General features: G+C 35.4%; 1 protein-coding gene across 3 annotated transcripts in view; it reads right to left on the bottom strand.

Moving 5' to 3' along the window:
• Window positions 1–15,687, bottom strand: part of LOC149800866 (centlein-like) — a 233,089-nt gene that overhangs the window by 178,018 nt on the left and 39,384 nt on the right. For all 3 annotated transcript variants that reach the window (XM_089954882.1, XM_089954881.1, XM_089954883.1), the window contains exon 4: window positions 13,604–13,692. In XM_089954882.1, coding sequence (XP_089811008.1) covers window positions 13,604–13,692 — 89 coding nt within the window. The remainder of the gene's footprint in view (window positions 1–13,603; window positions 13,693–15,687) is intronic.

Raw genomic sequence — 15,687 nt, 5'->3', positions numbered from 1 at the left:
TCTGCATAACTATGGCTGAGACAATGCCTCAGATAACCAGGGTCTGCATAACTATGGTTGGGACAATGTCCTGATAATCAGGATCTGCATGATTATGGTTGGGACAATGTCCTGAAAATCAGGATCTGCATACCATAGTTGGGACAATGTCCTGATAACCAGGGTCTGCATGATTATGGTTGGGACAATGTTTCAGATAACCAGGGTCTGCATAACTATGGTTGGGACACTGCCTCAGATAACCAGGGCCCGCATAACTATGGTTGAGACAATGCCTCCGATAACCAGGGTCTGCATAACTATGGTTGGGACAGTGCTCTGATAATCAGGGTCTGTTCAATTGCCTGTCATCCATGAAACAAGAATCAGTGTTTCTTCCACCAAAATAAGCCCACTTCCCAAAAAATTACTTTTGGTCATGTATGTACTAATTTATTTCAAGGAGTATCAAATTATTGACCAAAATAAGATCACCTCCCTATTCTACCACTTTTTCCACAATCACAGCTTTTATCCCCTGATAAGCCCAAGAAGGACAGACTATAATATTTTTTATTTTAAATAGTTGCATATTGATTAGGTATAGGTAATGTAAGTAAATGTCTGCTAAGCTTTCGTAAAAATAACAGGGTGGGTTTATCATTAAGCTTGGGCTTATTATTGGATGAATATGGTGATCAGTGAAATCTTTATCAATGACACTTGTGTAGACGTATCTGGTGATGCATTGGTCAAATGCAATCATCAAATCAAGAATATATACCTGACAAATAAAATAAATTCAGTTCCCTTGGAGATGGTTCAGCTGGTACCAAATATTTTGGTATAACTTTCAAATATATGATATAAATTCAGTAATGTCAGCAAGGTCTTTAGCAATTATGGTAAAGTTCATGACTATGATAAAGGCAAGACAACAGAATGGATACAGAAGGGTTTGGGTCAAATATTTTAACTGGCATGTGGGACCAATTCTGCCTGGACAAAGATGACTGTGTTCATCTCTGTTTTTAGTCAAGTATATTACTTACTTCCTTTTGTTCTTATGTACTGTATCCATGTACTTGAATGTTCCCAAGAAGAAAGTGTTAATTATAATAAGTAACTTCTCCAATGCAATTATTGTTTAATTAATCTCCTGAGACCACAAGTGTTTTGGATGGGATATGTTGTGTCATTAGGACTGAGTCAGTCCAGGCATTTGTTGGAATGATGGACAGGTTGGAGTCTGAATCAAAAGATAGCCTGTAACATTCAAATGATTGTGTGACGGGCATGTACCCTGTTGTTGGATGACAGACTTTGTGATATATGGGCCTGCCCTGCCCTGATGGTTTACATAAGACATCACAAAAACTAATTATCTAGCCAGTGTCCCTGGGATGAGATCAATTCCTTTTTGACATGCAAACTAATTAGCCATGTTATCTTTGATCTGATGAGAGTTGGTGTCACTCAGGCTGGATTAATCAACTTGTCCTGAATTTTTCATATCAGTCTGTGAATGATATCTGATCAATATGCAGGACCAAGATGCCAACCAACTTTAACAAGCATCGTCATTTCTGGATGTCAATCACACATGCACGATTAGGTTTCCAAGATTGAATCAGTTACATAATCCAAATCAGTGGCTATGGATATGTGAATTCTGACTTTCTTAGAGTCATTTGTCAATCTAAAGAATCTCTGAATGCACATCTCCTCACCTTGGGCTGTCAGGAGGAAATTACATGAAAATAAGATATACATGGTTTTGATAAACATTTTTGGTTAATATTTTTTTTTCTAGCAAACTGAAATCTAAGTAGTTATGAATTCTTGTCAATCATGTACAATTATAGTGATCTCCTTTGGCTTGCTGGAAATCTATAGATGGAAAGCTTAGCACAAATTCTGGCAATGAAAGGACAAATTAGACGAGTATACAGTAAAAGATTCCAAACATAACAGGCTGCTAGGAATCCAGTAGTCAATCAATCTAGTGCCCACAAAGAAACTGTCCACAACAAATATTAAAGATTGATAAAGACGATGTCTATCCCTTTCAAGTAAAATTTAATGAATACAAATGAATGGACAAATAAGACTCATCTAGAATTAATTACCATATATACTCACTCATAAGTCGAGTCAAAAGGCAAACAACAAAGACCCAGATCAGTCATAGCATAAAGCGCCTGCAGATCAGGTTCTATGTTGTTTGTTCAATTGAATAATGCTAACAAACTGCACAGACCCAGATCAGCCAGCGCATTATGCAAAGGCAGATCTGGGTCTGCACAATTTGCCATTGGGCTCATAAACAAGTATATATGGTATATCCCCCTGGGTTTGAGACAGACATGAAGGAATGATTATGGCTATGTCCATTCCTTTCAGTACTGCTAAATAAATACAATGAACACATGAAAGTATGGACAAACAAGCCATCCAGAACTCACATATCCCTTTTTGGTCTATTGCTTATGTAAAGATTGTTAATGAAGGTAAACTATGGTCCATTTCTCTAATATTTCTATTATTGTGAGTTTTAGCCACACTCAAAACTTATATATTACTTATTACTTATACTACACATTGTATCCATAGCAACATAAAAATATTAAATGCAGAAAACTTTAAGTGTCAAAAGTACCTCTGCGTAGCTTGTTTCACATGTGTACCAAGTTGGTTGAAACTAAATCCTTTTAATGGTAGGAGAGTTGTCCTCATGAAATGAACATGTTTAGAGACAGATTGGACGCAGACATTGTGAGAGCTATATCCCCCCCCATTACATACATTAGACTGGGATATAGTAAGTCATTATGTAATGTACTCAAAAATATAATTTAACTGAATATAAATTACCACACTGCAAAAATTTTTTAAATATAGTGACAGTGTAAACAAAAGAACAATATTAACACCAATAATTTTGTGGTTGTTTGGTTCTTGTGAACAGGTTGGACTAAACAAGATGAGAAATAAGTGAAATTTGCAATGCAGTAGTTTATCTATACATTTCTACTGAAGTCACCATCTCTATTCCAAACCCAACAACCAACCCCACACCTCTTCCTGTCGTATGAATCTAAGACCATCCCTTTCAGGTGCCTGAAATAATCATGCCAATCTAAGGCCATCCCTTGCTGGTATTTAAAATAATTATGCAAATCTATCACCATCCCCTACTGGCATTTAAAATAATCATGCAAATCTCAGGCCATCCCTTGCTGGTATTTAAAATAATCAGGCCAATCTAAGACCATCCCTTGCTGGTATTCAAAATAATCATGCAAATCTAAGACCATCCCATGCTGGTATTCAAAATAATCATGCAAATCTAAGACCATCCCATGCTGGCATTTAAAATAATCATGCAAATCTAAGACCATCCCTTGCTGGTAATTAAAATAATGATGCAAATCTAAGACCATCCCTTGCTGGTATTTAAAGTAATCATGCAAATCTAAGACCATCCTTTGCTGGTAATTAAAATAATCATGCAAATCTAAGACCATCCCTTGCTGGCATTTAAAATAATCATGTATGTACTGTAGAGGGTACAGTATTACAGTCATTGTTTTCATTTTAAAAGCATGGGAACATGTATGTACTGCACAAGGTACAGTATTACAGTCACTGCTTTGTTTTTAAAAGCATGGGAACATGTGTACATATTTTCTTAGCCAGATCAAGATTCTTGGACAATACTCTTTGTCATTGCTCAGACTCATTGCATACTCAATACTTGTTGCTTTATTTTTAAAAGCATGGGAACATATGTGTACATATTTCCTTAGCCAGATCAAGATTCTTGGACAATACTCTTTGTCACTGCTCAGACTCAATGCATACTCAATACTCGTTGCTTTATTTTTAAAAGCATGGGAACATATGTGTACATATTTCCTTAGCCAGATCAAGATTCTTGGACAATACTCTTTGGTTTTCCATGAAAAGTTTTTATCACATGCCTTCCAGAGGCTGTGCTTGGGATACATTGATATTTGCCTGTCCAACTGTCTACATATGAGTCTGTTATATCTCCATTTCCATCAATGTCAGGTGGAATGTCACAAAACTTGTAATTTATATTTGCATATGTAGTTGCCAGTTGCCAGAGCTTAGAGGGGTACCCTATATACACATATAAGTCGGATCCAGTTGCCAGGGCTTAGAGGGGTACCCTATATATACATATGTAAGATCCAGTTGCCAGAGCTTAAAGATGTACCATATATATACATGTTTAAGTCAGATTCAGTTGCCAGAGCTTAAAGAGATACCATATAGACATGTACATAAGTCAGATCGAAATGCAAACTGCAAAGATCCAGCAATGCCAGTGCATAATGCACCAACAGATCTGGGTCTAAGCAGTTTGTTAGGTACAATCAGTAGAACAAATAAAATAGATCCTGATCTACCAGCACAATGGGGGATCATGATCTCTGCTGTTTGCCATGGAATCTGACTTGAACTAAAGTATATAACTATACCTGGTCATGGCAAAGGTCAAAAGATCCATGTTATATAAATTTAAATTACAAAATCCTTTAAAATGTTTCACACATAAAAATGCATATATCCAGTGGTTTCCTTCTAAAGAGAAACATCTCAAAAGATGCACCCCTAAAAAAGGCCACTTTGGCCAACACATATGGTATATTTAATTCATCCTGTGCCTTATAAGAGGCCACCCTCTTTATGATTATTAGTTTTCATTGGTCACCCGATAAGAGGGGACCACTGCACAAGCAGTTGGATTGGAGTTTATAAATCTTTTTTTTTTATAAGAATACTTTTGCTATGTGAAAAGTTTTCAAAGAATACTTTTGCTATGTGAAAGGTTTTCAAAGAATACTTTTGCTATGTGAAAGGTTTTCAAAGAATACTTTTGCTATATGAAAGGTTTTCAAAGAATACTTTATTGATTTTGCCTCATCTTCATGGCACACATGGAGAAAATGGTTATCTGTCACAATCAGCTGCCAAGGTAATGTTCTCTGGTTGTTTATATCTGCTGAGCTGTAACCCACATTATTAGACAGTACCAGCTTCCAATATGCAATGAATGAATTCCAAAATATATAAATATAAAAAAGTTATCACATCTTTTCTTTTTAACAATTTACCTCTGAGATCCAGGAAGTGATATTGACCAATCAGAGCCAGCAGGTATTTTTATCAGGCGAACATCTGAAGTAATGCTAAGTTATATACTCTCTAACCCAAATTAAACCCATTACTCATTCACCAAAATAAAAGGAGTTAAAGGTTCTTTGATCAATACCGAACATATGCAATGTCTTTTCTAATAGCTAGTATAACCAGTGAGGAAAACCTAGGAAATTGTTTTTCTTTAAAAATCTAACCATTTGCAAAATACAAAACTGAAGAGTATCACCTATGGCAATAAAGATCTCACTCAGTATAATGCTGTAGATGGGCGATAACTGCTGACCAAATTAATCTTTATAACAATACAGCTCTCATTCAGTATAATTTTGTAGATGGGCCATAACTGCTGACCAGATTAATCTTTATAGCAATAGAACTCTCACTCAGTATAATTCTATAGATGGGCCTTAACTGCTGACCAGATTAATCTTTATAGCAATACAGCTCTCACTCAGTATAATGCTATAGATGGGCCATAACTGCTGACCAGATTAATCTTTATAGCAATAGAACTCTCACTCAGTATAATGCTATAGATGGGCCATAACTGCTGACCACATTAATCTTTATAGCAATAGAACTCTCATTCATTATAATTCTGTAGATGCGCCATAACTGCTGACCACATTAATCTTCATAGCAATAGAACTCTCACTCAGTATAATGCTGTAGATGGGACATAACTGCTGACCACATTAATCGTTATAGCAATAGAACTCTCATTCTGTATAATTCTGTAGATGGGCCATAACTCCTGACCACATTAATCTTTATAGCAATAGAACTCTCACTCAATATAATTCTGTAGATGGGCCATAACTCCTGACCACATTAATCTTATAGCAATAGAACTCTCACTCAGTATAATTCTGTAGATGGGCCATAACTCCTGACCACATTAATCTTTATAGCAATAGAACTCTCACTCAGTATAATTCTGTAGATGGGCCATAACTCCTGACCACATTAATCTTATAGCAATAGAACTCTCACTCAGTATAATTCTGTAGATGGGCCATAACTCCTGACCACATTAATCTTTATAGCAATAGAACTCTCACTCAGTATAATGCTGTAGATGGGCCATAACTGCTGACCACATTAATCGTTATAGCAATAGAACTCTCATTCTGTATAATTCTGTAGATGGGCCATAACTGCTGACCACATTAATCTTTATAGCAATAGAACTCTCACTCAGTATAATTCTATAGATGGGCCTTAACTGCTGACCACATTAATCTTTATAGCAATAGAACTCTCACTCAGTATAATTCTGTAGATGGGCCATAACTGCTGACCATGTTAATCTTTATAGCAATAGAACTCTCACTCAGTATAATGCTGTAGATGGGCCATAACTGCTGACCATGTTAATCTTTATAGCAATAGAACTCTCACTCAGTATAATGCTGTAGATGGGCCATAACTGCTGACCACATTAATCTTTATAGCAATAGAACTCTCACTCAGTATAATGCTGTAGATGGGCCATAACTGCTGACCATGTTAATCTTTATAGCAATACAGCTCTCACTCAGTATAATGCTATAGATGGGCCATAACTGCTGACCACATTAATCTTTATAGCAATAGAACTCTCACTCAGTATAATGCTGTAGATGGGCCATAACTGCTGACCACATTAATCTTTATAGCAATACAGCTCTCACTCAGTATAATGCTGTAGATGGGCCATAACTGCTGACCATGTTAATCTTTATAGCAATACAGCTCTCACTCAGTATAATTTTGTAGATGGGCCATAACTACTGACCACATTAATCGTTATAGCAATAGAACTCTCATTCTGTATAATTCTGTAGATGGGCCATAACTGCTGACCACATTAATCTTTATAGCAATAGAACTCTCACTCAGTATAATTCTATAGATGGGCCTTAACTGCTGACCACATTAATCTTTATAGCAATAGAACTCTCACTCAGTATAATTCTGTAGATGGGCCATAACTGCTGACCATGTTAATCTTTATAGCAATAGAACTCTCACTCAGTATAATTCTGTAGATGGGCCATAACTCCTGACCACATTAATCTTATAGCAATACAGCTCTCACTCAGTATAATTCTGTAGATGGGCCATAACTGCTGACCACATTAATCATTATAGTAATAGAACTCTCATTCTGTATAATTCTGTAGATGGGCCTTAACTGCTGACCACATTAATCGTTATAGCAATAGAACTCTCATTCTGTATAATTCTGTAGATGGGCCATAACTGCTGACCACATTAATCTTTATAGCAATAGAACTCTCACTCAGTATAATTCTATAGATGGGCCTTAACTGCTGACCAGATTAATCTTTATAGCAATAGAACTCTCACTCAGTATAATTCTGTAGTTGGGCCATAACTACCGACCACATTAATCGTTATAGCAATAGAACTCTCATTCTGTATAATTCTGTAGATGGGCCATAACTGCTGACCACATTAATCTTTATAGCAATAGAACTCTCATTCAGTATAATTCTGTAGATGGGCCATAACTGCTGACCACATTAATCTTTATAGCAATAGAACTCTCATTCAGTATAATTCTGTAGATGGGCCATAACTGCTGACCATGTTAATCTTTAATGCAATACAGCTCTCACTCAGTATAATTCTGTAGATGGGCCATAACTGCTGACCACATTAATCTTTATAGCAATACAGCTCTCACTCAGTATAATACTGTAGATGGGCCATAACTGCTGACCATGTTAATCTTTATAGCAATACAGCTCTCACTCAGTATAATGCTGTAGATGGGCCATAACTGCTGACCACATTAATCTTTATAGCAATACAGCTCTCACTGTGAGAAGACCTCTCTTTATGACATTATGGCAGTACCCATTACACTACTGCGAATGCAAGGCAAGATGACCTCTCATTATAAAATTATGGCTGTACTGTACCTATTACACTTTAGTGAATGCAGGGTGAAAAGACCTCTCCTTTAAACATTATGTCAGTACTCATTACACTATAGGGAACAAAGGGTGAGAAGACATCTCCTTATCACATTATAGAAGTACCCATTACACTATAGGGAACACAGGGTGAGAAAACCTCTCCTTTAAATAGTATGTCAGTACTCATTACACTATAGGGAACACAGGGTGAGAAAACCTCTCCTTTAAACATTATGACAGTACCCATTACACTATAGTGAATGGAGGGTGAGAAGACCTCTCCTTATGACACTATAGCAGTATACATTACACTACAGTGAATGGAGGGTGAGAAGACCTCTCCTTAAAACACTATATCAGTACATATTACACTATAGTGAATGGAGGGTGAGAAGACCTCCCCTTATGACACTATAGCAGTACACATTTCACTAGAGAGAATGCAGGGTGAGAAGACTATCCTTATGACTTTATCTGCATGGTGCAGATTTTCATGACAGATAAACAATGGATAGTCTTCTCAACTGAGTATATGCATCCATGACTGCCAATCCTTAATGACAGTACTGACAGCTGCAATAGGATCTTTACAACTATGACACTGCAATCCTAGTTTATGAATAGTAGTACACAAGTCTGCTTTAAAGTCTCTGGCATACAAGTTTACCTTATCAATGTCACAAGTTTACCGTTATCAATGTCAAAAGTTTACTGTATCAATGTCACAAGTTTACCTTATCAATGTCACAAGTTTACCGTATCAATGTCACAAGTTTACCTTATCAATGTCAAAAGTTTACTGTATCAATGTCACAAGTTTACCTTATCAATGTCACAAGTTTACCTTATTAATGTCACAAGTTTACCTTATCAATGTCAAAAGTTTACTGTATCAATGTCACAAGTTTACCTTATCAATGTCACAAGTTTACCTTATTAATGTCACAAGTTTACTGTATCAATGTCACAAGTTTACCTTATTAATGTCACAATTTACCATATCAATGTCACAAAACCATTAACCAGACTAATATTTTTGTTGTTCTCACTTTGGAACAATCTATGCTCCACCCGCACACTTTACTCAGCAATCATGGTCAACAAGGATGTTAAGAAAGGTCTGTAGTATTTATAACTGCTTTTATTATGATATAGTCATTCACAGAAGTGTCGAAAAATATTTTTGAAAATCTTATTCATCCCTGGTCACATTCAGAAGATGATTGCTCATAACACTGCATTTCTATAGCAAAATTAATCAGTGCACAACAATTTTAGTCATAAATTACAGGAGGTTGCTCACAAGAGGTTGTTCAAATCTTGTTTTACTGTAGTAATAATTTAGGTGTATGAAAATTCAATATATTTTTCACTATTGGTATTTGTGCACTATAATGCTTTAAAAAGGAAAAAATAATATAACACAAAGCTTCATATTATTTTCTTTAAACCACTATTTCCATACATTTGACTATGATGTAAAACCACTATTTCCATACATCCGACTATGATGTAAAACCACTATTGTCATACATTTGATGGATGGATCAAAGTACTGTATATACTATACCATAAAAGAAAATTGTCATACAACTGACAGATTAATCCAAGTACTGTATATACTATACCATAAAATCAAGATAATCTACATACTGTTTGACAGGTTATTTTTAAAATCAGTGATGGCTGTATGCAAATTTTTATTCTATTGTCGCGTCTACGGTGAGGGAATAGAATTAGCCATATCTGTCCATCATGTCCCATCTTTGTGAGTGTCATTTCTGCTCAATCACTTTTGAGCTTCATGGACTGAAGCCCAATTTTGCATGGAACTTTACAATGAGAAGACCTTGGTCCTGTTTGATTATTCCTTTTTTCGACCAAACTGAAGGAAGATATGGCCCTTATCTGATTTTTGGAACTTTGCCTTTCCATTGCATTATAATGAAGGAGACATATACTTCACCAAGACACATTTTAAATTTTATATGAACTGACACTGACATAATTCAAACATCTGTTAGTCTAAACATGGTGGCTCATTCAAAAGGCTTAACAGCATATTGTAGATTCATGTAGTTTTCTGAATATCAGTTATTTCAGTTGTGCAAAACAAATAAATATTTAAGATTCACATAAAAAAATAAATTCCAAGTACATTACATACAGATGTTTGCCTGAAGAATGGAAAAACAGTGAGAAGGAAAAAGGGTAAATAGATAAATACTCCTGTTATGTAAATACCAGATGACTCTTGTATACTTTTTTCTATACACACTTATTTTCCCATATGTACTTTATTTTACATTATCAATGATCACAAATTTGCTCAAGATAAAACCAATCTGAGAATTATCCCTAGCTAAGTTTTTGCAAATAAAATTTTAATTTTTAGATAACAATATGGAGCATTATTACTGCTTTGAAGCAATTGCAATCACCTGAACTTTAATTAAAATTGAACTAAAGTCAGATCTACAGCCTTCCTTTAAAGTGTCATTAAGAATGATACTGTAGCACACCAGACATGTACACTTAAAAAACACATTAATATTGGCAATGTGAGTAATATAATTACTTAGTATTGATTTTTTAGCATGTCTTCAGACAATATTCTTCCATATCAAATCTTCTGTTTGGCCTTGTGAAGAAGTGCATTTGTCACTGTAACTTGCAAATTTGTCCTTTATACCAAACACTGGTAAAGGGTTCTGTGCTTGGCTTCAAGTGATGAATTAAATGTATTTGATATGGCAGCTTCAGAATCATGCATCAAACACATAACACCACTTATCCATGGGTTTTCTATGACAAAGTCCAGAAATGAGCACAATGTTGCAGAAATTGTGGTCTTTTCAGGCTTTCCAGGCTGGTACACTGTCATACAATATAAAACACTAAGGAGAGAGAGCATGATCTGTCACAGAACCAGTCATTCAGTCATCAGCATGTCTCTGGTGAGAAATAAGATGAAGTAGTAGACTGTATAAAAGATCCCAATATCATGCCATCCAGTCATAGACTGATATACAGCCTCAGGAGAGCAATAGAATATACAGTAGACTGTATAAGATTGTGGCACAGTCCAGTCACCCTTTGATCAATGGTGACCATTTGACAAAGACCATGCCAGTTGAAGGAAAACATAAAATGGCACCATGGGGACACTGGCATTTCGAAATAATGCTATCCCTCAGTAAGGGCTTTCATGGAGCTATTTATGACACATGGATCTGTTATGTGTAGTAAATTTAAACATCATTTTCAAAAATGTGATACAGATAGGGAGATGTCATATGCTAAGCAATAAGACACAACATGTACGTCACCAGTGTATATTGAATTCATTTCTTAAGTGTTGACACATTCATCAAACTGACCAATAAATAATTAAAAAAAACACAAGGAATGGCTCTTGCTCCTAATCAGTGTACGGATTCTTTCAAGTCAGCAGTCCTTTTTTCTTTTGATTGACAGTGAATTATTAGGCATGCAGTGAAAATTTCATGACAACTGCATGAAAACTAGTCATGAAATTATGGATTTTAAATAACTTGTGTTAAATTTGATTGACAGCTAGCCCAAAATTAAAAATGGATTAAATGTATCAATATCTCAATGACTGTGTATCTAAAGAAACACTGTGTATCTAAATAAATACTGTGTATCTTAACAAATACTTTGTATCTAAACAAATACTGTGTGTCTAACCAAATACTGTGTAACTAGATACTGAGTATCTCAAAAAAATAATCTGTAACTAAATAAATACTGTGTATCTAAAAAATACTACATAACTAAATAAATACTGTGTATAGCAAAAAATATTGTATCTCTAAATAAATAATGTGACAAAGGAAAGAAACGTGACAAAAAAAACCGCCAACCAATACAGATGTTTAAATTCTGACATGAAAATCTTACATTATTATTACTGATTGTTATTACAGGAGAATGTACCAAGTGATGCTCAATTTAATATGCATCCATTACATCAGTATGTTTCCCAGCATATTTAAGCTTACAAATTTTAAAGCCAAAATAAAATGATATTACATTCACATTTATGATGTCAGTATTGATTTGTCTCAAATGTAAATGAAAAACTGGTTATTAGACAAGTATAAGGTCCAATACATTGGATTTAAGTCAAATGGGCAACAATGAAAGTATGGTGTTTAGACAAGTATAAGGTCCAATATATTAGATTTAAGTCAAATGGGCAACAATGAAAGTATGGTGGTCAGACAAGTATAAGGTCCAATACATTAGATTTAAGTCAAATGGGCAACAATGCAGAGTAGCAAAGTATAATAGACATAAGCACCAAACTCATAAAATTTCTCGCCAATGTGAGTGAAATCTTGCAATTCTAACTTTTCCCATCTTGGTCAAGCTGTCTCAGGTCAGTTCCTGTATCTCCAGTAAGGCTTGAACTCTGAGAAAGGTTTTAACAAGGTTTTAGATGAATATTTGTTTTTGTTTTTCATGGTCAGTGCATAAAAGGGGAAGGGAATAGTATTAACTCGCTCAGCCCCAATCCAGCCTGTAGGCATGATGAGGCAGTACCCAACTTCATGCCCTGCAGCATCAAGGTCATTTAAGATACACCAAAGTGGGTGGTATTACAAAAAAGCAGACAGATATAGCTCTACAAAGATACCAAATAATCTGGACATTGTAGCTGCACTACAAACTTTTTGGACCTATTTTTTTTCCACACAAAATTCGCTTGTGGTCAGAATCCAATTTTGTGTCCAGATTTTAGACCTTTTGGCCTCAGATCTAAGGATGACCAGTCTGAACTGCACACAGACAGGTGAACCCTTGCAAAAACTAGGATACGGTGGGCATTTGGAATAAAGTAAAGAGTGGTCTCCATATGAAAATGATGGGTCGATTAGGCAAAAAAAAATTAAAACATTTTCACCTTTCTGCTCATGTGCAAGCAAAATAACCATGGAAAATGACGTTTCTAATACAACTAGGCATTAGTCTAATGGAAAATCTGTTGAAAGTCAATGTATTAAGATGTATTCAGAAATAGCCCCCAAATTGTCTTTCCTACTCGCATTTCAGGCGAAAACAACAAAAACCTCCAGGGCCGAATGAGTTAAGGACAAAACCATGGGACCAATTTATTTCCATAAATTTTTATAGGGTGGGGTTCTGAACAGTTTAAAGTTGATGATCCTGGGGCTAATCTGCATTTGTCTTATTGTCTATTTGACCTTTGGACCCTCCCTGGGTCCAAAAGGGTTGGCACTAAAACAAAAAATATCTCATGAGTTGCATTCATGTATAAGCACTACACCAAACATTTTTTTCTGAGAATGAAGAGTCATCTGCATGAAGGAAAGACAGATCAATATTTCAGATCAACTAAGATGTGACTCTTTTTAAAAAGATGGTAACTGTCATCTTGAACCAGCCATTTTATTTTTTATTTTGGATTACAAATAATGCTGCTAAAAAGTGAATTTAAAATGTATCTAAACAAAACTTACCTTTGCATAACAAGTCCAACAGCCTCCGTAACATTAGGGTTTGCCTTTTGTAGTTTTTTCCACAGAGACCACACAAAGTCCTTGTCAGCCTGAACAGAGATAAATATAGGGATCACACACAACTTACCCATAAATGAACATTTAACAATGCACAAAGATGCTCAAAATTTTCAACTGTTCAACTGATATTCTTATAAAATTATACTCTTACACAATCAGTTAAAAAGTTCATGATTTATCATTTACATACAAAACAACTCCATAAGAATAAATAATATGTAATCAGGCATATGTGAGTGATGTTCAGCATATTTTTTAATGAAAATCCAGAGTCACATTTGTGGAACAAGAGGCCCATACAGGCCAGGCATTGATCACCTGGCTAACATCTGCCTAATACTCATGTACAAAGGCAACTGGTTAAGAAATTAGGGTCAATGATTCACTGCTTATGTTATAAAAACTGTTGTTTCAAGGTTTCTCTATTCTACTGAAAACAAATCAGCATCATCATGTGCCCACTGTTTAAAGGCACATCACCATCATCATGTATCCAGTGTTTAAAGGCAAATCACCATCATGTGTCTAGTGTTTAAAGGTACATCACCATCATCATGTATCCAGTGTTTAAAGGCAAATCACCATCATCATGTATCCAGTGTTTAAAGGTACATCACCATCATCATGTATCCAGTATTAGAATCTTGCCTTGTAACGAAAAGAGTTTAACCCTGAATTTATCTGTGCCAATAAAATCCCAAACATGATTTTTCAAACCCAATCTCCCTAAGACAATCTGGTTAAAAAGCCATCATTTAAAAAACATTTTCAAAATGGTTGATCTAAATTTTGACAAAAGACCTCCAAAATTATATACTGTTGTATAAACAAGGACTGAATTTTCTGTAAAATCAACTTGTCTTCTTGTAATTCCTTAAACCAGTCTCCAAACATGTTATGATATAGGAGCCTGTATCGTTTTTTTAAAATATACAATGCTGTCATGCATTTCTGTGCGCCTAAGGTTTCTGTCTCCAATACCGAAGCAAAACACATACCAAATTTGAGTGACTGACGAAAATAAAATACTGCAATGCTTACCATTTGAAAACAGGCAATTGTCACCACAATATTCTGTTCAAATTAATATTAATTTTGGACACATGGGATACCACCACCGTGTTTTCTTGACTTGCGATATGTCGGCCAATTATGAGCACAGCTTTTAAAAGATGTAATGTTTATCCATCGGGCTATAGAAATGAAATACATTACTTTGGACTGTTTCTATCAGCAGTTCAGTCGAGTAATTTGATCAGGTTTGTAACTAGTTTTACAAACTTCAATGTAACAATGCCAATAAATGGCAAGCAATATTAAGCCAAGTAAACCGATCATGTAAATAAATTAGTAAAATTCAATATTTTATAAAACAGTAAGCTATTATGTGGAAGAGAAACAACAATGAATAGGGTGTAATGTATTTACGTCTTGTTCATGGGGAAAAATTACTGAAGAATTTAGAAACAGACTACAGGCTGTAAAAATTTTGTGAGAATCCCGTTCTAGCGGGAAGCTGACATGTTGGGTAGCAGACGATTTTGTATGTGTGGGACAACTTCTTGCAAAATTGGAAACTTTGATTAAGATGCATAGCTTTTTTTTTTTAGGGTATACATTTCCATCTGTTATAAAATGTATTTTTTTGTGTGATTCTAACAGATACATAGTAAATAGGATTTTCTGGGGGGGCCCCGAGTGGCAGAGTGGCCTAAAGCGCTCTCCGTTACGGATCACTGCCATCTCACCTCTGTCTGCGTGGGTTCGAGTCTCAGATTCGGCCAATGTGGGTATGTGAGAAAGCTTGCCAGTAGCTTCTCGTGGGTCAGTGGTTATTTCCGTTTTTTTTCTGGGTTCTTCCTCCACCAATAATACTGGCTGCCATGTATAGCATATTGTGTGCTGAAAAATGGCGTTAAACCCAACAACAAGGATTTTCTGGGTTACAGGTTCAAGAAGCTCATGGAGTGGGTCTTCATGCTGACACTTAGAAATCACATTTTCATATGCATTTCAAGTCGAAA

Source organism: Sinohyriopsis cumingii, chromosome 4 (assembly GCF_028554795.1).
Source record: "Sinohyriopsis cumingii isolate HCF-2022 chromosome 4, ASM2855479v2, whole genome shotgun sequence".
In the NCBI taxonomy this organism is placed as follows: Eukaryota; Metazoa; Mollusca; class Bivalvia; order Unionida; family Unionidae; genus Sinohyriopsis; species Sinohyriopsis cumingii.
Note: the sequence above shows the minus strand (reverse complement) of the source record. Positions and strands in the feature narration are given on the sequence as shown.